Source organism: Bos mutus, chromosome 3, assembly GCF_027580195.1.
Source record: "Bos mutus isolate GX-2022 chromosome 3, NWIPB_WYAK_1.1, whole genome shotgun sequence".
Taxonomy (NCBI): Eukaryota; Metazoa; Chordata; class Mammalia; order Artiodactyla; family Bovidae; genus Bos; species Bos mutus.
This window is the reverse complement of record NC_091619.1, coordinates 103,921,412-103,948,536: the sequence shown is the minus strand read 5'-3', so window position 1 is coordinate 103,948,536 and position 27,125 is coordinate 103,921,412. Positions and strand designations below refer to the sequence as shown.

The 27,125-nt window shown below is 42.6% G+C and overlaps 1 protein-coding gene across 4 annotated transcripts in view; it reads right to left on the bottom strand.

Moving 5' to 3' along the window:
- ST3GAL3 (ST3 beta-galactoside alpha-2,3-sialyltransferase 3) overlaps nt 1-27,125 on the bottom strand; it is a 215,260-nt gene that overhangs the window by 63,691 nt on the left and 124,444 nt on the right. For all 4 annotated transcript variants that reach the window (XM_070368330.1, XM_070368329.1, XM_070368333.1 and 1 more), the window contains one exon: nt 10,020-10,112. In XM_070368330.1, the coding sequence (XP_070224431.1) occupies nt 10,020-10,112 (93 nt within the window). The remainder of the gene's footprint in view (nt 1-10,019; nt 10,113-27,125) is intronic.

Genomic DNA, 27,125 nt, shown 5'->3' with positions numbered 1-27,125 from the left:
AAGGGAGTGAGGTTTTCCTCTGTAGAGCTGGGCAAAAGGGCAGTTCTACACCAATGCCGCTAGAGCCCCCGCAGGGCATCTGGTAGACCTCTGTGATCTGGCCCAGCCACCCTGCCCGTAAGACAGCAGCAGCAAGAGGCAGTAGAAGGTGGCAGTTGAGCATGTAAGCTCTGAGGTCAGAGTACTCAGGTTCAAAACATCCTATCCATGTGACCTCAGGCCAATTGCTTAACTTCTTTATGCCTCCATTTCCTCAGAGCTAAAACTGTATCAATAACTGTTCTATTTCAGAGGATTGTTGGGAAGACTGTGCTTGTGCATGCGTGCTCAGTCAGGTCTGACTCTTTGCAACCCTATGGACTGTAGCCCAGCAGGCTCCTCTGTCCATGGGATCTTCCAGGCAGGAATACTGGAGTGGGTTGCCATTTCCTGCTCTAGGGGATCTTCCCAACCCAGGGATCGAATCCACATCTATTGCATCTCTTGCGTTGGCAGGCAGATTCTTAAACAGAACAAACAGGAAAAGTTCTTAGCAGAGGATCTGGGAAGTCAATATTGATACGTCAGTAGGTGTTGGCTGTCAGTGTCGCTGCTGTGCTTGGGCACAGTCTGGGTCTGGATTCTGCTTTCTGCTGCAACTGTTTGCCGCAGGCCTCACCTATGGCTGTGCGCTTGTACCTGATGCTGAATGGCTCTGCTGGTGACCATCAGAAAGACATGATACTCAATCTTTCACGAAAGCACTTCTAAAAAGCCACTTGTACGTTTATAGCAAAACACTGCTAGGAAAATGGGGAGCGTCCATTCAGATTTTATGAATTAGGGACTTCCTTGGTGGTCCAGTGGCTAAGACTCGTGCTCCCAATGCAAGGGGCCTGGGTTCGATCCTGGTCAGGGAACTAGAGCCCACACGCCACAACTAAGAGTTTGCATGCCACAGCTAAAGATCCCGCACGCTACAACGAAGATCTCTGCCCAGCCAAAGAAATAAGGAAGTAAAAATATTTTTAAAAAGCTTTTATGAGTTATACATATTTTTTAAACCTACATTTTAAATGTATACCATGACCTATTCTGGGATCTTTATTTCTTACTGAAAAAAAACTAACCTGATTTAATGAAAGTCATTGAAAAAACAGAATTCAATTAATGTCTAATATTAAATTTTGTTGGAAGGATCTAACATTCATAGCCCCAAGATACATCATCTCATTTCATCCTCTTGACTAATGAGTTATGTGATGCTCTGACTTTTCCAAGATCATGCACAGCCTATTAAGGGAGAGCGCTCTGAGCACGTTGGGTCCCCACATCTCATCTCTTTCTAATCTAGCACACATTGGTGTGTGTGTTAGTCACTCAGTTGTGTCAGACTCTTTGTGACAGACTCGTGGACTGCAGCCCGCCAGGTTCCTCTGTCCATGGAATTCTTTAGCCAAGAATACTGGAGTGGGTAGCCATTCCCTTCTTCAGGGGATCTTCCTGACCCAGGGATCGAACTTGGATCTCCTGCATTGCATGCAAATTTGTTACCATCTGAGCCACCAAGGAATCATCAATGGTAAAGCTACTATTTAAAAGCCAATGAGCCATTCTAAATAAAATAACTTGAATAAAGCAAGTGTGTTTTCTGGGTATGTTTTGAGTCGGAACATCAGAAGACTTGAACTATTTTTAAGATTATTATATTAATAAGATTAGGATTATAAGGTGCTCTCCAATAGGAACTCCTCTTATAAGTGTTCTCGGAAACCTAGTATGGCGCTAGGCACATGGGCTTTCAGTAAGTACATAACAACTGATATCCAGACATGTCAAAATAGTTATTTTTCGTTGGTAACTCTCTCCACTGAAACAGTGTTTTATCAACATTTCTCACACCCTCAGACTCTTAGTCTCCCAAGGGCAGAGATCCATATCCATTCATGTAACAAGCATTAAGCACCTACTAAGTGCTAAAGGGTCTGCTAAGTACTAGCAGCCATGAACAAGACCATACTTCTGTGCTAAGGGGTGCACAGCCTATGATGGAAGAAGAAATATCAATACACAGTTATAAGTACAGTAACAGAGCAATGTGTGCAGCACTCAGCAGGATGGGTTGAGGAAAGAGTAACAGTGTGTTCATGGGAGGAGGTCAGGGAAGATTTTCCCTTCCATGAGACCAATGGATGAAAAGCCCTAATCCACTGTACAGAGTTGAGCAGATGCTCAATAAATCTGAGTTCCTTTGGATCTCATGCCCCCTCCTCCCCATCTCTCTCACTAGAGGACAATGGATCCAGGTAGGCAAGTTTTGAAGAGGAAAGGAGGCAGGTGCGAGAGTGAGCCGGCTGGCTTCCCAGAGAAGCAGGATGCTGCATCCTGGACAGGCCAGAGTATCAGCATCCCTTCCTTTACCACTGCCTGCTCCCCAGTCTTTGCTCAGGTGTGGGAGGCAGTGACTGGGTGGGCTCAAAGAGGCCTGAGGCTTAGGAACAGAGTGAGAATATGCTTCATACAGCACAAAACAGAGAGAGAGAGATTTAAGTTGGTTTTTATTAGGTGGGGTCAAAACTAACATGTTAAAAGAACTGTATCAAAACCTCTTATGTCAAAATATTGTTGCTACAAATTTCAAATTCCTAAATTTACTTACAACTTTTTGGTCAAAATATCAAAAAAACACTAGTTATCCATAAGGAAAATAATTAAATCCAGATCCTGACACCAAAAATCATGCCTAACACCAAAATAAAACAATAAAAATCTCAAATGGATTATTAATTCAAATATAAATAATAAAGCTATACAAGTATTGGATGAAAATAGACAAAGACAACTCTATAAAATACTATGTGTAGATATAAATTCAAGAACTGCTACAGAGGACAATTTGCCAATAACTTTCAAAATTATAAATTCATTGTTTGTATTGACAAAAGCACTGTGGAAATAAATCAGGCAGGGTGGAAACGCCTTGCAACCAACAAGGCACTGAGTCAAGTCTTCAGACAGGTACTGCATTAGTAATGGGGATAAATTAGCTCTAGACAAAGGGTTACTCAACACCTGCACCAACAGTGTTAAAAGCAAGTCTCAAAGGAATACAACTGATTCCAAGTAATTTAACTACACACCCAGGCAAAACTAGAACTATTTAAGAGAATACAAAAAAAAATCTTGCACATAAAAACATAAATTTCACATTGTTTTGAATCTAATAAAAAAAATTACCAGTCAGGCATATGAAGAATTAGAAATATAGGTCATTACCAGGAGAAAAATCAATCAAGAGAAACCACCCCAGAAATGATAGAGATGATGAAATTACCAATAGAAGAACACATGGACATAATAAAGAATGAAGTGCAAGATATAAAAAGACCGTAATAGAACCACAGGGATTACAAACACAGTATCTGACATGAAAACACACCAGATGGGATTAACAGCTGATTAGACACCACAAAAGAAATACCAGTGGACTTGAAAACACAGAAATATCAGCTGTCCAAAATGGAACACAAAGAGAAATAAGAAATTGGGGGGAAAAAACCCCACCAACACAATAGCATCAAACAAACCAATTGGACCAAAGGCTTAACATACATGTAACTGGAATCCTGGGAAGGGTGATGAACAGAAAATATATTTGAAAAAATAAGGACAAAAAGCATCCAAATTTGATTAAAAGTAAACACAAACCCACAGATTCACTGAGCTAGATAAATGCAAGTCAAGAATAATATAAAGAAAACTACAACAAAGTGCATCATATCAAATTGCTGAAAACAAGTGATAAGGAATAAAATCTCAAAAAAGTAGCCAGAGGAAAAGAGAAATGTTACATACAAAGCAAAAAAAGGTAACAATGACAGAAGACATAGAAACTATACAAATCAAAAGAAAATGAAGTTATATCTTTAAAGTACTGTGTGTGTGTGTGTTTATGAAATTGTCAACCTAGAATTGTATACGCAGTCAAAAACAACTTTTTGAAGCTGAAGGTAAAATAAAGACTTGATCAGAGAAACCAAAGCTGATAGATTTCATTGCCATTAAATTTTCTTCATAAGTAATGTTAAAAGACATTCTTCAAGCAAAAGAAAAAGAACAAACAGAAACATGCATCTACACAAAGGAAACAGTCAGTTCAATTCAGTTGTTCAGTTGTGTCCGACTCTTTGCGACCCCATGGACGGCAGCATGCCAGGCTTCCCTGTCCATTACCAACTCCTGGGGCTTGCTCAAACTCATGTCCATGGAGTCGGTGATACCATCCAACCATCTCATCCTCTGTCATCCCCTTCTCCTCCTGCCTTCAACCTTACCCATCAGGGTCTTTTCCAATGAGTCAGTTTTTTGCATCAGATGGCCAAAGTACTGGAGCTTAAGCTTCAGCATCAGTCCTTCCAGTGACTATTCAGGACTGATTTCCTTTAGAATTGACTGGTTTGATCTCCTTACTATCCAAGGGACTCTCAAGAGTCTTCTCCAACACCACAGTCCAAAAGCATCAATTCTTTGGCACTCAGCTTTCTTCATGGTCCAACTCTCACATCTATACATGACTACTGGAAATACCATAGCTTTGACTAGATGGACCTTTGTTGGCAAAGTGATGTCTCTACCTTTTAATATGCTCTCTAGGTTTGTCATAGCTTTTCTTCCAAAGAGCAAGCATCTTCTAATTTTATGGCTGCAGTCACCCTTTGCAGTAATTTTGGAGCCCAAGAAAATTAACTATCTCACTGTTTCCATTGTTTCCCCATCTATTTGCCATGAAGTGATAGTACCAGATGTCATGATCTTCATATTTTGAATGCTGCATTTTAAGCCAGCGTTTTCACTCTCCTCTTTCACTTTCATCAAGAGGCTCTTTAGTTCTTCACTTTCTGCCATAAGGGTGGTGTCGTCTGCATATCTGAGGTTATTGACATTTCTCCTGGAAATCTTGATTCCAGCTTGTGCTTTATCCAGCCCAGCATTTCACATGATGTACTCTGCATATAAATTAAATAAGCAGGGTGACAATATACAGCCTTGATATACTCCTTTCCCAATGTGAAGCCAGTCCGTTGTTCCATGTGGGTTCTAACTGTTGCTTCTTGACCTGCATACAGATTTCTCAAGAGGCAGGAAAGGTGGTCTGGTATTCCCATCTCTTTCAGAATTTTCCACAGTTTATTGTGATCCACACAGCGCAAAGGCTTTGGCATAGTCAATAAAGCAGAAGTAGATGTTTTTCTGGAACTCTCTTGCTTTTTTGATGATCCAGTAGATCTTGGCAACTTGATCTCTAGTTCCTCTGCCTTTTCTAAATCCAGCTTGAACATCTGGAAATTCATGGTTCACATACTACTGAAGCCTCACTTGGAGAACTTTGAGCACTACTTTACTAGTGTGTGAGATAAGTGCAATTGTGCGGTAGTTTGAGCATTCTTTGGCATTGCCTTTCTTTGAGATTGGAATGAAAACTGACCTTTTCCAGTCCTGTGGCCACTGCTGAGTTTTCCAAATTTGCTGGCATATTGAGTGCAGCACTTTCACAGCATCATCTTTCAGGATTTGAAATAGCTCAACTGGAATTCCATCACCTCCACTAACTTTGTTTGTAGTGATGCTTTCTAAGGCCCATTTGTCTTTGCATTCCAGGAGGTCTGGCTCTAGGTGAGTGATCAAGGTGAGTGATCACACCATCATGATTTTTCTGGGTCATGAAGATCTTTTTTGTACAGTTCTTCTGTGTATTCTTGCCACTTCTTCTTAATATCTTCTGCTTCTGTTAGGTCATTCCGTTTCTTTCCTTTTTGGTGCCCATCTTTGCATGAAATGTTCCCTTGGTATCTCTAATTTTCTTGAAGAGATCTCTAGTCTTTCTCACTCTATTTTTTCCTCTACTTCTTTATATTGATCACTTAGGAAGGTTGTCTTATCTGTCCTTGCTATTCTTTGGAACTCTGCATTCAAATGGGTATATCTTTCCTTTACCTTTCACTTTTCTTTTCTCAGCTATTTGTAAGGCCTCCTCAGACAACCATTTTGCCTTTTGCATTTCTTTTTCTTGGGCATGGTTTTGATTACAGCCTCCTGTACAATATTACAAACCTCCATCCATAGTTTCTCAGGCAGTCTGTCTATCAGATCTAATCTTTTAAATCTATTTGTCACTTCCACTGTATAATAATAAGGGCTTTGATTTAGGTCATACCTGAATGGTCTAGTGGTTTCCCCTACTTTCTTCAACTCAAGTCTGAATTTGCAATAAGGAGTTCATGATCTGAGCCACAGTCAGCTCCTGGTCTTGTTTTTTGCTGACTGTATAGAACTTCTCCATCTTTGGCTGCAAAGAATATAATCAATCTGATTTCAGTATTGACCATCTGGTGATGTCCATGTGTAGAATCTTCTCTTGTGTTGTTGGAAGAGGGTATTTGCTATGACCAGTGTGTTCTCTTGGCAAAGGTCTGTTAGCCTTTGCCCTGCTTCATTTTGTACTCCAAGGCCAAACTTGCCTGTTAATCCATGTATCTCTTGACTTCCTACTTTTGCATTCCAATCCCCTATGATGAAAAGGACATCTTTTTTGGGTGTTAGTTTTAGAAGGTCTTGTAGGTCTTCATAGAACAGTTCAACTTCAGGTTCTTCAGCATTACTGGTTGGGTCATAGACTTTGTTTACTGTGATATTGAATGGTTTGCCTTGGAACTGAACAGAGATCATTCTGTCATTTTTGAGATTGCATCCGAGTACTGCATTTTGGACTGTTTTGTTGACTATGAGGGCTACTCCATTTCTTCTAAGGGATTCTTGCCCACAGTAGTAGATACAATGATCATCTGAATTAAATTCACCCATTCCAGTCCATTTTAGTTCACTGCTTCCTAAAATGTTGATGTTCACTCTTGCCATCTCTTGCTTGACTATGTTCAATTTACCTTGACTCATGGACCTGACATTTTACGTTTCTATGCAATATTGTTCTTTACAGCATCAGACTTTACTTCCATCACCAGTCACATCCACAGCTGGGTGCCGTTTTCACTTTGGCTCAGACTCTTCATTCCTTTTGGAGATATTTCTCCACTCTTCTCAAGTAGCATATTGGGCACCTACCAATCTGGGGAGTTCATCTTTCAGTGTCATATCTTTTTGCCTTTTCATACTATTTATGGAGTTCGCAGGTAAGAACACTGAAGTGGTTTGCCATTCACTTCTCCAATGGACTACATTTTGTCAGGACTCTCCATCATTACCCATCCATCTTGAGTGGCCCTACATGGCATGGCTCATAGTTTCATTGAATAGGACAAGGCTGTGATCCACGTGATCGGTTTGGTTAGTTTCCTGTGATTGTGGTTTTTGTTCTGTCTGCCCTCTGAAATGGGTGAGGATAAGAGGCTTGTGGAAGCTTCCTGATGCGAGGGACTGGCTGCGGGGGAATTTGGGTCTTGCTCTGATGTGCTAAGTCACTTCAGGCATGTCCGACTCTTTGTGATCCTATGGACTGTAGCCCGCCAGACTCCTCTGTCCATGGGATTCTCCAGGCAAGAATAATGGAGTGGGTTGCCGTGCCCTCTTCCAGGGGATCTTCCCAACCCAGGGACTGAACCCTTGTCTCTTATATCTCCTGCATTGACAGGCGGGTTCTTTACCACTAGTGCCACCTGGGAAGCCCCGCTCTGGTAGGCAGGGCCATACTCAGTAAATCTTTAATCCAATTTTCTGTTGATGGGCGGGGCTGTGTTTCCTCCCTGTAGTTCCTGCCCTGAGGCCAAACTATGGTAGGGGTAATGGCTACCTCCTTCGAAAGGATTTATGGAAGCACACCCCGAGGCTCTCAGGCCTGTTGTATTCAGTGCCCCTAACCCCATGCAATGGCACCCCACTCCAGCACTCTTGCCTGGAAAATCCCATGGACGGAGGAGCCTGGTGGGCTGCAGTCCATGGGGTCACTAAGAGTCAGACACGACTGAGCGACTTCACTTTGACTTTTCACTTTCATGCATTGGAGAAGGAAATGGCAACCCACTCCAGTATTCTTGCCTGGAGAATCCCAGGGACGGGGGAGCCTGGTGGGCTGCCATCTCTGGGGTCGCACAGAGTCGGACATGACTGAAACGACTTAGCAGCAGTAGTAGCAACCCCATGGAGGTCACTGTCAACCCATGGCCTTCGCCAAAGACTCCTGGATGCTCACAGGCAAGTCTGACTCAACATCATTAGTCATTAGTAAAATACAAATTAAAATCATAGTGAGAGACCACTCTCAACCTACTAGGACAGCTAAAATAAAAAAGATGGATATCAGGGATGTAAAGCAATTAAAATCTTCATACGCTGCTGGCAGGAAGGCAAAAGAATATAGTCACTTCTGAAAACAGATTGACAAATTCTTACAAAGTGAAGCATACATCCTCTACACAAATGTTTATATTGGCTTTATTTATAATAGCTAGAAACTGGAATTAACCCAGATACCTTTTGACTGCTGAATAGATAAACAACATAAAATGTCATGCCTGTATAATGAAATACTATTCAGCAATAAAAAGGAACAAACAACTGCTACACATATGCTTGAATCTCAAATGCATTATACCAAACAAAAGAGGCAGACTCAAAAAAACAATTATATATTATGCAATATATCTTAGAGATTATCCTATTATCAGCATATATGGATTCAGAGGAGCCCTTGGGGTGGCTAAAAGCAAGACACAGGACAATAATTACAGTCTGTTCCTTTTTATGGTATATTGGCTGTCTCTGGGGTCTGGAGTGGAAGTAAATACCCTTTTGTACTATTGAGTTCTTTTCCCCATGTGCTTGTATTACTTTCAGTTATAAAATCCACATGCAGGTCAAGGAAAACTCACACGTGTCTGGCCCAGGGGCCTGAGCCCTGTAGGTCTGAGAAAACCTATGTAAGAATATGGAACATACTGCCAGACCCTGAAAAAGTGCTCAGTAAATAGCTGGGAGAAGCAAAATACTGGAATCAAGTCAGAATGCAGAGCCTGGACAAAGATCTCTATCTGAACACCAGATATCCAGCCAGCAGAGCCCCCATTTTATACAAGGAGCTAAGCTTGAATGGCTTATGTTAGGAAAGAAAGAGACCATAATAGCATTCCTGTGCAAGGACACTGTGTGCCCTAACCTCATCCTCTAAGGGATGGGGTGCATACCCTTCCCCCAGTGAGCAGAGCCCACTCCAAGAGGCCACCCCAAGGGCTCCTCTGGTGGTCTGAGTGCTACATCTTGACTCCCAGAGGTCCTGAGCAGCCCCTCCTACAACCCCTTGAGTCAGATACTCCTATAGCTCTCTGATGGAGTGAAACAACCCCAAGGGTCTCACTGCACTCAGACTGCAGACAAGATGATCACAGCACATTAGGCTCTTTTCCACACCGAGGCTTCAGGAAAGAAAACCCGAAAGGAAAAGGCAGATAAGCAAGCAAGGCCTCTTAGGGGAATTTGGTGAAAGGATCTCCCAGGGTTTGGCAGGTCTTCTTTCAGCAGCCTGCAATCAAAGAAATCAGGAACTCCAGGACGCCAAAGGGACAGAGAGGGAAGGTGCCAAAACAGCCAGCCTCAGAAACTCCTCTGCTCTATTTCCTGCTTTATTTGGACATGCCTCCCTGAAGCCAGGTCCGAGCTTCTAAAAAGGACTATGAGCTTCTGTGCTGCGGAGCACTGTCTGGCTGCCTCTGGATACCTGGCTTCCGAGAGGGAGCACATAGGTCCTACCTCCTCTTTCTCCTCTGCAGAAACGAGCTGTGCTGGCAGGTACAAGCTCAGAGAGGATGAGGTAAGGTGTAACCAGGGCCAAGAGTAGGACTAGGGTAGGAGCCAACCAAAAGCAAAGTTATTTCAGGCATTCAGGCACCCACAGACTCAAGGATGCAGGAGAGAAGACATCACAGAATCTCACTTTCTCAGGAGCACACCACTTGCCACCAGGGGCAGGTGTGTCTGAGCCCTGGGCCATGGACTGGGCTAACCAGGTGATGGGAAGAAACCCGAGCACTTACCGGGGGAAGATGGCAGTCATCAAGGCCGAAGCATAGCCAGGCTTGCAGGTTCCCTCTGAAAAGTTTTCGTACTTGGTGGCTAACTCTGCAGGCCTGTGGGGAGAGAGGGAGAGTCATAGCTTGCCGGGCAGTGGTTACTGTTTCATGAAGAGCTGTTGGTGTTTAAACCTTGAATCAAGCTTCATTTCCTACAATCAGCACTTCAGTCCCTTTTCCACACCAAGTTTCCAGAGGCGGGTGGAGGGGAGGAGCCAGGACATTCTAAAGGAATAAGTAGATAAACAACAAGGCCCTTCTGTGGAATTTGGTAAAAGGAACTCACTGGATTTCAAATAGATTCTTTGCAGTAAGCCTGGTTGCAAGGAAATCAGGAATTCCATCCAGGCTCCCAGACTAGGAGATTGGCGCCCTGGAGATCTAAGGAGAGAGCTCCCAGGCTTTGATAAAATCACAGGCACAGCCTTTTCAACCTTCTTGAATGTTTCTATGTGTCCAGCCTCATCTGCCTTTATTCTCTCACACATACTATGGTCCAGCCAGTGGGAAGTACTCAGTGCCCTGAATATATATCAAATATATGTTGGGGGGTCTCATTGAGTATGCTCTCTTGCTATCCTATTCCCTCTGCCTGGAATGTTCTTCCTTGTTCTCCTCCTTCTGCTTCCTGGTCCTTCACAACTCAGCTCAGATGTCAGTTTCACTGGGAGTAACTCCTAGATCCCCAGATTGGGCCAAGTGCCTCCTCTGTGCTCATTGTCCATCTACCACCACCCACATTACATGCTTGCCCACATGGGCACTTGCCATACTGAACTACAACTGTTGGTACTATGTCTCCCTCATGGCGCTGTGAATTCCCAAAGTCAGGGTCTGATTTAACCCTGTAAGCCCAGTTCCTTGCACAGAGAATGGGCACACAGAAGACCCCATCGATTTTCTGAAGGAACTCTCACTGACAATCTCAGTGCACTTGCACTGGAAATAAGGCAATCTCAGGAGTCCACAAGTCAGACAGCGCTGACTATCTTTCAGAAGGCTTGTGAGTTCTAGCCCTGGATCTGTTGCTGCGTGACTGTAGTCAAGTCATCTCACTTCTCTGGTCTTCAACATCTGTATGGGTTCCGCATGGGGCTGGAGTCACTGCCCTGCCTCCCCAAACCCTGCTCAGTGCAGTCTAGAGAAAACCAAAGCGGAAGAACAGGACCCATTCCGTGACTGCTGGGGCACCTGAGGGAGGTCTGGCTGCTGGCCAGTTCCCAGCCCCAACCTCCCCCGCCTCCATCCTTGGGCCAGCTGCCAGCACACTGATGCCCAGCTGCTCTGCTGTGCCAGGGCCCTGCAGCAAGTCTTCCCTTGGGGCTGCCTTCTACAGGGACAGGGGTGCAGTGGGTATGGGGTGGGGGAGGTTGGTGCCTGTACAGGACAGCCAGAAACCATGATGCCACTGCCTAGCGTGTATCATGTATGATTTCCTCAGCCCTGTGATCCTGGCCCAGGGCCTTATACGGAGCCACTGCTCATTGAATTTAGACAAACTCTCATCTGTATCTACATGCATTTTCTTCTAGAAATCTACATTTTCTTAGTCTTCCCTAACAATGAAATTTAAAGCCTGAAATGCAAATACAAATGCTGAGTGACAAGTCATAGTTGGGCCTTTATTTTGCAGGCAAAAAAAGGTCAAGGGTTTAACAAGAGAATTTACATAACAGTATTTTCTTATGGAAACAACTGTATTTCAGAAATGAAACATAAACTTCAGTGCAACTACTGAACCTACTGGAAACTTCTGGACTAGGCACAGTGACAGGAACATTACAGGTTTCTTCAATTATTCTTCTCAATAGCCATGTGAGTAGGGTGCTGTTAATTATTAATTTACATAGAAGCTCAGAAAGATGAAGAGACTTATTCAAGGTCATACAACTAGTAAGTTCTGGATACTATTTGAACCTATCTTTCTCTGACATGAGTGCAGGAGCTCTTAACAGGACACTGCCCTGGCGTGGATCCCAGTCAGTGCCATCACAGAGAGTCGCACAGAGTCCAGGGACAGCACGAGCGGTCAGTGCGGCTGAAGATGGGGTAGAGAAGCTCTCTGGCAGTGTGTAACATTCAGTGAGGCACCAAGAGTCCCTCATGGCCCCCCATCCCCTTGCCTGCCTCTTACTGTTGGTTCCTATGGTCTTTGTGAATTCCAGAAAGTTCCACAAAGCAAAGGAAAGATGGATGGCCATTGCCTCTTTAACACAGTGCATTGCAGAAATGCACGTAGAAATGCATGTACAACAGCGAACCTTCAGCCAAATCTTTCCTCTCTAATAAACACCATCAACTTCTGGCGAAGTTCCTCAAGGATCAGGGCTGTGGATGTACAGAAACACAGATGGACCTGGAGGGCATGATGCTAAGTCAAATAAGTCAGACAGGGGAACACAAATTCCGCATGGTATCATGATTATGTGGAATCTAAAAAATACAACAAACTAGGGAATATAACGAAAAACAAGCAGACTCACAGATATAGAGAACAAACTAGTGGTTACCAGAGGGAAGGGTGCAGATGGGCAAAACAGGGGTGGGAGAGTGGGAGATACAAACTATAGGGTGTAAGACTGGTTCAAGGACGTATTGTACAACACAGGGAACATAGCCAATATTTTGTAACAAGCATTAGTGGGAAGTAGTCTCTAAAAATTGTATAATAATGTTTAAAAATTAAAAAAAAAAAGAATTGGGCTATGGAATAGTCCAAGGTCTGTGCACTCAGGTAATCCATAATGGAGAAGAAAAAGCCCAGACAAGCAGGAGCATGGGAGGCCAGACGCCAACAGGAAAGGCTCTTCCCATGGCTACGCAGGGCAGTCAGATGTCCCGGATGGAGCAGCTCAAAACCAACTCCCCCACTGAGAAAGCAACAGTAACTTCTAAAACACACAGCCCTGGGCATAGCGGGCCATGTCAAGCTATTACCAAATTAAAATGCCTTAGAAATGGCCTCCCAACTATCCCAGTGAGAGAAGAATAGGGGAAGTGTTGGGGACTCTGAGTCATGCAGCAGGCTGGGACCTCTGGGGCAGTGAGCGGTCAGAACCACCAAGATTAACTGTCTCCAACTCCCTCGGGCCAGAATGGTTAGTTTCTCTAAGGCGCTCACACTCCAAATGCCAGGAGGCCCCCACAGATGTCTGATCAAATCATTCAACCCTTGTTCTTCTCGTGCTCTGCAGCTGGCCTTTCATTTGGGGAGATTTAGCATGTGGACCAGTAAGAGCACCCATTGTCCTGCAAACGTGCCTACCAAGCGCCTGGGGTGAAGAGTGTAAACCACTGCGCTCTTCAGAGGAGATCCAGATGGAGAAGCTGGCACCTAAAAGAAGGAACCAGACTTCCATGCCTCTGCTTCACTGAGAAGCACCGAGTTTAAGGAATCAGGTCAAACAACAAACGTGTTGTAAGTGGGAAGAACACAGGACCTGGAATTAGAAACTTTCACAAAGGACATTGCAAGCCGTGTGACCTTGGGCAAAGGAAGGACAATCTGATTCTCAGCCTCTTCATCTGCCAATGGGAACCACTCGATTCCCAGGGATCTTGGAGGATGTGGTGAGAAAGGACATCTGGAGGGGCTGGCTGGTCTCCAGAGCGCCACACAAATACTTCATGAAAGGTGAGGTGGCAGAGGCAGGCAGCAAGACGGTGCCGGCTTCGAATACTGGGCTCAAGTGTGGATTCTGTCCTGGAGAGTCCTAAATGATTTCCAGTGGGAGAGTGCCCTTGATCACCATGTGTATTTTCATGATCAACATTTGGGAGGTGAGGAGGAGCATGGCAAAAGGCTGAAAGAAGCAGCGCCTGAGATGGAAAAATACCCAGGAGAGAGTGTGATGTCTCAGTTGCCAAAGGAAGGAAGGGTCTTAAGGAGGATGCAGGGACCAACTGCATCGAACGTTGTGTGGGGCCTGGGAGGAGGTGGACATAGGATTGATGGCTGGATCTGCCAACACGGGGGTTACTCTCGACCTTGAGCAGAGCTGTTTCACCGGAGTGGGAGTGAAATGGTGATTTCATTGGGTTTAAGAGAAAACAGAATTGGAGCCAGGGAATAATAGACTTCTATTTTTAGAAGTTTTGTTACAAAGGGAGACAATGAAACGGGGCAATAGCTGGAGGGAAAGCACAGGGAAAGATTTTTTTTTTGAGGTTAGGAAAATCTTTAGCATGCATATAAGCTGGTTAGAATAAGAGGAAAACTCATGCATGGGGCAGTAGAGGTGGGACCGTTGGAGAAGTCTTGGAGAAGGTGAGAGGGGGAAAGTAGAAGGGCTGGCTTAGCTCTGTCTACCCTGCCCTCCCCTAGCCAGTGACCACCTATTTATCTTGAACATTCAGTTAAGCACCACTTCCTTCAGGAAATCTATCGTGATGGCTTCCGCTGCCAAGCAGAACCAGCCTCCCATGCCTGTGGACCTCATTTTACCTAGCACTGACCTTCACCTGACCTTGCTCACTGGTTCCCATGTTCTCTGTCTTTCCCACCTCCTGGCCTTCTGTCCTCTCATTCACTCAGTCACTCAGCAGATATTCAGAGGCAACAGAGTCACTCTGCTTGGGCCTATAGCCTGGCTCCACCACTTACTAACTGGGCATGTTATTTAATTGCTCTATGACTTAATTTCCACATCTTTAAAACTGGAATTACACTAACTCTTCATAAAATTGTGGGGAGGATTACACTGAGAATAAAGTGCTTAGTGCAATGCCTGGCACATAGGTCTCCCTCTCCCTCGGTACATGCTAACTCTAACAGTCTTGCTGTTGTTATGCCCTAGATGCTGGCCTGGGGTTAGAGATACAATGATGTCTAGGATGGGAATACGGCCTAGCACTTGTCACCCTGACGAGTAACTATCCATTTAGACATCTTTCTCTCCCAGACCATGAAACCTGAGCATAGTGCCCATCACAAAGTACCATGCATGGCACTGAGAGTATGAGTGCCTGGCAAAGTGTTTGTTGGACTGAACTCAGTTGGTTACCTTGACTTGGAAGGTGAACTGACAGGAAGGGTGGGGGTGAGGTGGGGTGGGGATGGGGAAAATGAAGAGTGGACTTTGAGGGTTAGGACTCTGTAGATCAGTGATGGGCATCTCATGACCAATGGCCTAATTTCTAGAACATCTCAGAGAAGACTGAACTTAGAGCAGCCCCCTATTGTGCCCCCTTACTCCTTCCCTGAGCTAGTTTACTAGAAGCAGTTCAAAGAACTGGTTGTGAGAATGAAACAAGACCATAAATGTAACACACCCAGCACACAGCCTGACAAACCGTAGTTAACAAGTATTAGCTTCTTATCAAGCAAACATAGCAACTTAATTAAGGTAGCCAGTCAACATATGACTGTGCTGAGAGGGCTGGCATGATGAACACACAGCAAAGAGTCCTCAGCACAGAGCTCATCCCGCCACTGCATCTTCAGTTCTGTCCTCCTGAGCCTCCTGGGCGAAGATGCACTTTTCCAACGACTAGAGAGACGTCTATGGAATAGTGACATGATTTGGGAAATGGCAGAAGCAGCTTAGGTTAGCTATAGTAATCCTAGCCTGTCACTAAACATTTTCATTTTCTTTTCCCCGAAACAACTTTTATGTAAGAAAGGTTATTGAATACTGCCAAAGATCCTTTCAAGCTCCAAGATATAGAGCTTTCTCCCTCAGGATAATTTCTATCTCCTCTGACTGCCTCTCCCTCCGTGACTACAGGTCTGCTGGCTCTTCTTAAATTATCTTCAGTCTTTCCATTCACCCACATTTGGGGTGTGCCGATCTGTCCTGCCCTGGGCATCACTGACCCTTTGCTCTTTGTGAACTCCACTGCAGACTTGGGCTTCTATACAGTGTTGCCCACTTAGAGTGATCTATGGTCAACTTGGTGGCACTGTCTTATGCCTCTTTAAGAGAACAGGGACTGCTTGATCTGTGTCATCTGGAATTTAGGGTATTTCTCAGCTCCGGAGGCCCTGCCTCTCAGCTCCTGTTATTGGGCACTGCAATACCTTCTCAGCAAATCAGCCATTCTGCTCTCTGATCAGTGATTCTGAAGCTGACATTACTGCAGTTTCTCTTTGTCTCCAAGGCCCTGTTACTTTACTTCATTTTGGCTGGGAGGATGCTTTCCAGGAAGCTCTTGCAAATGCTTTTAGCCTGAGCTATACAGGTAGTTCTCACCAAGACTCTCCACCAGGAATCTCTTTTGATTACTCCAATTTTGTTTCTACATGTGTGTGTGTTGTGTGTGTGTGTGTTGTGTGTGTGTGTGTGTGTTTAGTCACTCAGTCATGTCTGACTCTTTGCAACCCCATGGACTGTAGCCCGCCAGGCTCCTCTGTCCATGGGATTTTCCAAGCAAGAATACTGGAGTAGGTTGCCACTTCCTGCTCCACGGGATCTTCCCGACCCAGGGATCCAATCTGCATCTCATGTGTCTCCTGAATTCACAGCTGATTCTTTACTGCTGTGCCACCTGGGAAGCCTCTTTTTTCTCCATTCCAGTTAAAAATGCACACTCTTCTGGGTGGTAGTGAAAAGAACAGAGGAATTAGCATTTATTGAACATAAACTATGCGCCAGACAGTTGACCTAATTACCTAATATAGCTTTACAGGAATCCTCTGAGGCAGAAGAGCCCTTAGATCCAGGCACGTGGGGCTGAGAGAAGCATGGTTGGAAGATGTGCTGTTCTATAAATTTTCAAAGGATAAACTTCGGTAGGGATTACATTGAATCTGTAGGTTGTTTTGGATACAATGGGCATTTTAACAGTATTAATTCTTCCAATCCATCAGTATGAAATATTGTTCCATTTATTTGCATCTTCAATTTCTTTCATCAGTGTCTTATAGTTTTCAGTGTAAAATCTTTCATCTCCTCAACTAAATTTATTCTGAGGTATTTTATTCTTTTTGATGCAATTGTATATGGGATTGTTTTCTTAATTTCTCTTTCTGATAGTTCATTATTAGTGTGTAGACACACAGTTGATTTTAATATACTGATTTTGTATCCTGCAACTTTACTGAATTTTTAAAAATACTTCTGACAGGTTTGTTTTTATTTTTGGTGGAATCTTTAGGAATGTTAAGTCATCTGCAATTATAGACAGTTTTATTTTTTCCTTTTCTATTTGGATGCCTTTTCTTTTTCTTGCCTAACTGTTTTGGCTAGGACTTCTGGTACTACGATGGAAAAAAAGTGGCAAGAGTGGACATCTTTGTTTCGTTCCTGATCTTAGAGGAAAGACTCAGCTTTTTTACCATGGAGTATGATGTTATCTGTGGGCTTATCATAAAGAAAGAAAGTGAAGTCGCTCAGTCGTGTCTGACTCTTTGCAACCCCATGGACTGTAGCCTACCAGACTTCTCCGTCCATGGGCTTTTCCAGGCAAGAATACTGGAGTGGGTTATCATTTCCTTCTCCAGGGATCTTTCTGACCCAGGGATCGAACCCGGGTCTCCTGCATTGGAGGCAGATGCTTTAACCTCTGAGCCACCAGGGAAGCGGCCTTTATTATGTTGAGTTACATTACTTTTTTATACTCACTTTGTTGAGAGCTTTTATTATGAATGGATGTTAAATTTTGTCAAATGCTTCTTTTGCATCTACTGAGATGATCATACGATGTTTCCCTTCATTTTATTAATGTGGTGTATCACATCAATTGATTTATGGATGTTGCACCATCCCTGGATCCCTGGAATAATCACAGTGTATGATTCTTCTAATGTACTGTTGAATTCAGTTTGCTAAAATTTTGTTGAGGATTTTTATATCTATGTTCATCAAAGATATTGGCCTGTAATGTTCTTTTCTTGTAGTGTCTTTGTCTGATTTTGGTATCAGGATTAGTGCTGACCTCATAAAATGAGTTTGAAAGTGTTCCCTCCTCTTCCATGTTTTGGAAAAGTTAGAGAAGGATTGGTATTAGATCTTCTTTAAATGTTTGGTAGAATTCACCAGTGAAGCCATCTGGTTCTGGACTTCTGTTTGTCAAGAGGCTTCTGAACACTGATTCAATCTCCTTACTCCTAATTGGTCTGTTAGGATTTTCTACTTCTTCGTGATTCAGTCTGGGTAGTTTCATATGGTAAGTTTAACATGGCCACAAAACTAATTACAATTCATGTTTCCCCTGCATACTCTGGTTAAGACTTACATTTATGGTCATTGTCAACAAAGTGCAGTCACAACTTTCAGAGTTGCTGGAATCCAGTATTTGTGGGCAGCATGCAGGATAACGTCGTGTGGTATCAAGATTAATGATGTAACCAGCATGAAATAAAGGGAACTAGAGAACTGAAGAGACAAGAAGATCTACATTGTTTCTATAAAACAGGTTCCAGAAAGTCCTGGCACTGTAAATAATAAGAGTACTGCTACCTTTTTTAATGGTATAAGATGTGAAATTAGTCAGGAATGATATACCTGACAATTAAAAAAAAAAAAAAAGATGAGATGGTCCCTGAACCAGAAAGAGAGAGTATCTGGATACTCTAAAGATACTTCAGGTGCACTGATTCAATAATAAACACAAATCTAAGTATCTCTTCTTTCCTGTGTTGCTCTAAATCCTCATCAATAAACCATTACATCTCAAGTGGATGGACTTGTTTATACAGCAGAGACCTTACAAAAATATTTAGCTGGGGCTCCACACATCCTAGGGCTTCCCTGGTATCTCAGCTGGTAAAGAATCCACCTGCAATGCCAGAGACCCTTGTTCGATTCCTGGGTTGGGAAGATCTTCTGGAGAAGGAATAGGCTACTTAGTCCAGTATTCTTGGGCTTCCCTGGTGGCTCAGCTGGTAAAGAATCAGCCTGCAATGCAGGAGACCTGGATATGATCCCTGGGTTGGGAAGATCCCATGAGAAGGAAATGTCTACCCACTCCAGTCTTCTGGCCTGGAGAATTCCATGGACTGTATAGTCCATGGGGTCACAAAGAGTCAGACACGACTAAGCAACTTTCACTTGCACTTTCTGCATATCCTTGGAGCAGCTCTACTATTTATTATCATTCTTGACAAGGGAAACTGATTCTAAAATCCATCCTTTTTTCCCACCAAAGCCTTTGCTTGCTTTGGTAGAAAGAACAGTGGGCTTAAAGGTAAAAAGACTGGAGTTTAAGAAAGTAACTCTTACACTTACTAGTTGTGTAACCTCAGGCATGAGATAATCAGTTCCCTTAACTCTTAAAATAGCTAAAATAAATAGGACTGATGGGAAGATCAAATGGTTTCTTGCAACAATGGAGGTCAGAACATTGTTTAAAGGTTATACAAATGTCAGTAACTGTTTCTACTCTTTTAATGTTTGACTTCTACTTTTACTGCTTCTAGATCACCTGAATTATCATCATAATTTCACTAATTTAATGAGGAAAAAAACTGTTCCAACTCACTTGGCTGTCTCCAAATTTCTGCTCTATAGGTAGGGAGATCAGGAGGCTCCTGGGAACAGAGAAGGAGGGCCACTGAAATGAGGCAAACATCTCTAACACAAGGTCTTGTCTTCAACTGGCCAGTCCATATCTGAGCTCAATGGGAAGGCTAAATCTCATAAGAACTGTAGCATAGTATTTACTGATCTCTTTAATTTTTCCTTTTCCAGAATGTCATACAGTTGAAACCATGCAGTATGTAGACTTCTCAGACTGGCTTCCTTCATTTAGCAATATACATTTAAGGCTCCTCCATACCTGCTCATGGCTTGATAGTGCATTTCTTTTTAGTGTCAAATAATAGTCCATTGCCTGGATGAACTACAGTTTGTTTATCCACTTATGTAATGAAGGCCATCTCAGTTCCTCCCAGTTGTTGGCAATTAAAAATGTTTTAAAGGTAATTAAACAAAAAGGCCTTTATTACTGTACAGACTAGAATAATGTGCAACATTTGTGCCATACTGCAATATTTCTGTGCAGTTTTTGTATAGACGTAAGTTTTCACCTCAACTGGGTAAATACCTACAAGAGTAATTGCTCTTCAGACTATGTTTAGCTTTTATAACACCTTGCCAAAATGGCTGAACCGTTCTGCATTCCTGCCAGCAATGAACAAGACTTCCTGTTGTTCCTCATCCCTGCCCGCATTTGGTGTGTCAGTGTCTTGGATTTTAGCCATTCTAATAGGTGTGTGGGGATATTTTATTCTTGTTTTAATTTGCATTTCCCTAATGACACACGCAGTTTCCCTGGTGGCTCAGTGGTAAAGAATCTGCCTGCCAATGTAAGAGAAATGGGTTCAATCCCTGGGTTGGGAAGATCCCCTGGAGGAGGGCATGGCAATCCATTCCAGTATTCTTGCCTGGGAAATCCCATGGACAGAGGAGACTGGTGGGCTACAGTCCCTGGGGTCACAAAAGAGTCAGACACAACTTACTACTAAACAACAACAACGACACATGACATGAGCATCTTTTTGTGTGTTTATTTGCTTTCTGTATATCTTGTCAGATGAGGCATCTATTAAGGTCTCTGGCCCATTTCTACCTGGGTTTGTTGTCTTCTTATTGTTGAGTTTTAAGAGTTCTTTGTATATTTTGAATAAGTCTTTCATTAAACAAGTGTTTTACAAGTATTTTTTCTAATTCGTGGCTTGCGTTTTTATTCTTTTATCAGTTTCTTTCACAGAAGAAAAGTTTTTAATTTTGGTAAGCCAGGTTACTGATTTTTTTTCTTTCATGAATTGCACTTTTGGTTTTGTATCTAAAAACTCATTGTCAAATCCAAGGTCACATAGATTTTCTCTTGTTACCTTCTAGATGTTCTGTGGTTTACATTAAGATTCCATTGCCTTGCCTATGCTCCTCTGTCACAGATCAATTGACTGTATTTGTGAATTTCTATTTCTGTACTCTATTCTATTCCATTGGTCTGTTTGTCTATTCTTTTGCCAATACCATGCTTTCCTAATTATTGTAGCTTTCTTGTAACTCTAATGTAGGATCAGTCTTTCAACTTTACTCTTCTTTATCAGTTATTATGTGGACTATTCTCAGTTGCTTGCCTTTCTATATAAACTTTAACACATTATTGACTGGAGACGGTATTAACACTTCAGGCATTAGTTTCTGCAAAAATCCTCTGGTCAATAATATTTTTAAATAAGTTTGTTGCTATCCATAAAATAACTCACCAGGATTTTAACTGAGATTATGTTGAACCTATAGATCAAGTTAGGAGGAATCGCCATCTAAACAGTGTTGGATCTTTCTATATGTATTTTTTTGTGTGTGTGACAATATAAATGATATTGTGTTTTAATTTCAAATTCCAATTGTTCATTTCTGGTATATAGGAAAGCAACCGACTTTTGTATATTAACCTTGTATCCTGCTTCTTTGCAACTAACTGCTAGTTAGTTCCAGGAGTTTTTTGCCAATTCTCTGGAATTTTCTACATAGTCAATCACATCATTTGCGAACAAAGACAATTTTATTTCTTCCTTCCTAATGTCTATGCCTTTTATTTCCTTTACTGTTAGCTAGACCTTTCAGCGGGAGAAGGAAATGGCAACCTACTCCAATATTCTTGCCTGGAAAATCCTGTGGACAGTGGAGCCTGAAGGGCTGCTGTCCATAGGGTCACACAGAGTTGGACACAACTGAAGCGCCTTAGCATGCATGAATGCACTGGAGAAGGAAATGGCAACCCACCCCAATATTCTTGCCTGGAGAATCCCAGGGACAGAGCAGCCTGGTGGGCTGCCATCTGTGGGGTTGCACAGAGTCAGATACGACTGAAGCAACGCAGCAGCAGACCTTTCAGCATAATGCTGAATAGGAATAGTAAGGAGGGACACTGTCTTTTTCCCAAACTTGGATTTCTCAGGGCTCCCCTGGTGGCTCAGCAATACAGAATTCACCTGCAATGCAGGAGACGCATGTTCAATCCCAGGGTCATGAAGATCCCCTGGAGAAGGAAATGGCAACCTACTCCAGTATTCTTGCCTGGAAAACTCCATGGACAGAGTAGCCTGGCAGGCTACAAGCCCATGGGGTCCCAAAGAAGTCAAACACAACTTAGCAACTAAACCACCAACACCACATCTAGTTTCTCATTATCAAGCAAGATATTAGGTATTGATTTTTTTGTAGATGTTCTTTGTCTATTTGAGCAAGCTTCTTTCTATTCCTATTTTGCTGAGAGTTTTTCCTAAAATCATGATTGGATGTTGAATTGTATCAAGTGCTTTTCTGCATCTTACAGATATAATCATATGGCTTTTCTTCTGTAGCCTGATGTGATGCAACACAGTAAGTGATATTCTAATGTTGAACTAACCTTGTATATCTGGAATAAATCCCACTTCATTAAGATGTATGGTTCTTCTTATACACTGTTAGATTCAACGTGCTAATATATGTTGAGAATTTTTGCATTATGTTCATGAAAGATATTGGTCTGTAGTTTTCTTATAATGTCTTTATCTGGTTTTGGTTTCAGAGTAATGCTGGCTTCACAAAACAAATCAGGAAGTGTTCCTTCTGCTTCTATTTTTCTGGAAGAGATTGTAGAGAACTGGTATCATCTTTTCCTTAAATGTTGGCTAGAAGTCACCAGTGAAACCATCTGAACCTCTTTTTTTCCGTGTTTTTGTTTTGGAAGGTTGATTATTGATTCAATTTCCTTGGTAGATACAGGCCTTTTCAGATGATCTATTTCTTTTGCATGAGTTTTGGTAGTTTGTGTCTTCCAAGGAATTGGTCTATTGCAGGCGGAGTTGTTCACAATAGTCCTTTATGACCCTTTTAAAATCCCTGGGATCAGTAGTGGTGATCCCTCTTTCATTTCTGACATTAGTTAATTTGTGTCTTCTCTCTTTTTTTCTTGGTTAACCTGGTTAGAGGTTTATTGATTTTATTAATACTGTCAAAGAATCAGCTTTTGATTTTGTTGATTTTTCTCTACTGATTTCTACTCTTTGTTCCTATGATGGCCTCCTAAGTCTTATTTTCCTTTCCATTTCTGTTCCTCTCCAACCCATATACTTTCCTGCAGCCCAAATCATCTTCCTACAAGTCAAAACTAATTATGTTTTTCAACTCCTTAAAATACTTCAATGGCATCTTTTGTCTTCAAGAAGCCCAAACTTCTTACTGTCTCCTCCAAAGCCCTGTATGATTTGGTCTGCCCATTCCTCCAGACTTATCATGTCTCATCCTTAGACATCATGGAGTTTTGACAGCACAGAAAAGACAGATATTAAGTTTTTACACAAATATTTATTTCAGTTATACATAATGAAGAACTATTTAAGTAGGCCAACAGAATGTACAAGAAACTCTGAAATTGATTCAGATTTTAAAAGACTCTGAAGAAAAAACTAGAGAAAGGGTTGATAGCCAAAAATTAATATAAAATGGATTTTTGAAAATAGTATTTAGAGACCTAGAGAGCATAATGGAAGCTTTTTTTTAATTACAGAAAAGAAGGCACATCCCAATGTACTTTTTCATTAAAAAGGTATATAAGGACAATACAGAAAATGTAAGCTCAAAAGAAATAACGTACTCACAATCTGACTGCCCTAGCACAACTAATACTACATTCTGCAGTAGTTATTACACTGTATTCAGATATGGTTATAGTGATAGGCTTGAAGGTGATACCCTGGGTCTCAACCCTGACATGTTAGAATCACCTGGTGGAACTTTTAAACATAAAGGTAATTGAGTCTGATTCCTAATCAACTAAACCAGGACTCTGGGTGGCAAGATCCTGGGTTGAGAAATACTGTATATAGACATGTCCTATGTACAAGCAGGGGCCTCCCCTTAAAGGTGAGTTTATTTTTGGTATCACTCACCTGGGAAAGTGAGTTCCTCAGACAGGAAATGCACTGTTTTAGAGCAGTATTAGACTCACATGGGGAACTTTAAGAATCCCAATGCCTAGGCCACACCTCAAGTCAATGACTTCAGAATCTTTAAGGGGTGGGAGGCAGGCATCAGTAATTTTTTAAGCTCCCCTGGTGATTCCAAGGTCAAGGTTAAGAACCACTGTGCTGAGAGCTCTAGATGAGCTACCAAGTGGGAATTTGACTTTTAAGATCTTGACCACATAGGTATCAAGAAATCTAGGAAGAAATGTGAACAGTGAGTTGTGAAACAGGCTAGAAGTCACCAAGCTAAGAACCCAGTCAAGTCCTGCAATGCTGTGCTCTCCTCTTGTGAACTAAGTATGGCCCTGGCTTCAGCTGTCTACAGGAGAGACAGAACTCTGAATTTTGCAAACCAGACTATTTTGAGTTTCTTTTACTCTCAAGGTTTATTTACCTGTTGTCCTCGTTGAATCTGTAGTGAAATATTTTTAGCTTTGCTAAGAGAAACCAAGAGAAAAGTTTTGTTGTTTCTGTTATTATTTCTCTTTTTAAAGTATTAAAGAGAACCTGTGCTCTCTGGAGTCAACACAATGGTGAAAGCAGGCTCTTAAGTGAGAGACCCTCCAGGAGATGGTGAAACTCAGGATTAAAGGCAAGGGGAGTCCACATTCATGCGCTCCCATATCCCCAAATCTTCCAATACTGGGGGGAATCTGGGCTTTGTTATTAAAGATGGCACTATTCTTTCTCAGAGCTTCTTCCTCTGTCTTTAACTGATTTAACAAACATTTATTGAATATTTACTATTCACCACAAACGTTATACTAGCGTTGGGGATGGATCTGTGAGCAGGACATTCACAGTTCCTGCCTTGATAAAGTTTACTATATAGTGGTTCAAATTTAGGATCAAATTGACAGTGCAAATTTGGGGGTAAAAAATAGAAAGCGATGTTGAACATCGAGACAAGTAGGATGTTTGGTGCCAGGCTGAGAACATTTTGAATGCTGGCTTCATCACCTGTACTTCTGTGAACACAAGGAAATTACTTCTATGATTAGTTTCTCATTTAATACCGCCTACTTCAGAGAGTGATCTGCCAACTCACGCATTCAACCAACAAATATTTATTAAGCAATCAGTAAGCACTAGGCAATGTTTTAGGTGGTAGGAAACAGTAGTGAACAAATTAACTCCCCCCGCCCCAAAACACACACCTTAAGTGGGAGGAGACAGACAATCAACAAGTAAGTGGATTTCCAATAGTGATAAACACTGGAGTAAAATGACAAAGTAAAGGGAAGAGGAATGCCAATGGGGGATGGGTTATAATTTTAAATGGCACAGTCAGGGGAGACTTCACTAAGAAAGGGACATTTGAGCTAAGGTCTGAAGAGGTGAGAGAGAATGCGATCTCTGTAGGTATCTGGAAAAGAGTGTCCCAAATAAAAGAAGGAGTAAATGCCAAGATTGACCTGGGAGTATTTTAGGAACAGCAAGGACTCCAGAATGGGCTTCCGAGGTAGCACAGTAGTAAAGAATCCACCTGCCATCACAGGAGACATAGGTTTGATCCCTGGGTTGGAGGAGCAGGATCCCTGGGGGAGGAAATGGCAACCCACTCCAGTATTCTTGCTGGTAAAATCCCATGGACAGAGAAGCCTGGTGGGCTATTGTTCATGGGGTTGCAAAGAGTCAGACAGGACTGAGCACAAGACATGACTGAGCACTGGCCAAGGAGGCCAGTAGGGAATAATAAACAAGGAGAGTAGTAAGAAAACAGGGGTCAAGACTGTGTAGGGTCTTGGTGGAGCATGGTAGAAACTCTGACTTTGAGATTTCCCTTGTGGTCCAGTGGCTAAGACTCCACGCTCCCAATGCAGGGGGCCCAGGTTCTAACCCTGGTCAAGGAACTGGATCCTACATGCCACAACTAATCGAATTTGAAAGCTGCAACTAAAGAGTCCTCATGCCGCAATGAAAATTGAAGACCCTGTGTGCTGCAGCTAAGACCCAGCACAGTCAAACAAACTCTGACTTTTAGTCAAAGAGAAATGAAGAGCCATGAGAGAGTTCCGATCACTGAAGTAACCAGATCTATCTTGCACTGTAACAGGATCACTGGGCTTCAGTATGCAAGTAGACCTTAGGGTGGCAAGTGGGAAAGCAAGGAGAGAAGCTAGAATGCAACAATGAGGTATGAGGACGTTACGGCTGCTGCACAGAGTTAACAGTGCTGGATGTAGTGAGAAGCGGTTGGATCTAGAGGTACGTACGGTAAAGCCAATAGAGTTTGTTGATGACTAGTTTGGTGTTACGGAGAAGGCAATGGCAACCCACTCCAGTACTCTTGCCTGGAAAATCCTATGGATGGAGGAGCCTGGTAGGCTACAGTCCATGGGGTCGCCAGGAGTTGGACACGACTGAACGACTTCACTTTCACTTTTCACTTTCATGCATTGGAGAAGGAAATGGCAACCCACTCCAGTGTTCTTGCCTGGAGAATCCCAGGGATGGGGAGGCCTGGTGGGCTGCTGTCTATGGGGTCGCACAGAGTTGGATACGACTGATGCAACTTAGCAGCAGCAGCAGCAGTTTGGTGTTAAACATATGATGCTATGATCTTTGACCTGAACAAGTGGAAGGATGAGGTTGCCATTTACTTGGGTAGGCAAGATCTGGGAGGCAGGGGTTATGAATCAGGAGGTTTTTTTCTGGACATGTTAAATGTAAGATGCCTAATATACATTCAAGTAAAGGAGGCCACTGGATAAATGAGTATGGAGTGTGGGGAAAGAGAAGAGATTGAACTATAAATTTGGGAGTCCTCAGCATATAGATGACATGTAAGCCATGAGCTCTTCAGGCACTCTGTCTACCAGATCTAATCCCTTGAATCTATTCATCACCTCCACGGTGTAATCATAAGGGATTTGATTTCAGTCATACCTGAATGGCCTAGCGGTACTCCCTACTGTCTTCAATTTAAGCCTGAATTTTGCAATAAGGACCTCACAATTTGAGTCACAGTCAGTTCCAGGTCTTGTTTTTGCTGACTGAATACAGCTTCTCCCTCTTTTGCTGCAAAGAATATAATCAATCTGATTTTGGTGTCGACCATCTGGGGATGTCCATGTGTAGAGTCGTCTCTTGTGTTGTTGGATACTGCTTTAATGGCAAAGTGAAGAGGAACTAAAGAACCTCTTGGTGAGGGTGAAAGAGGAGAG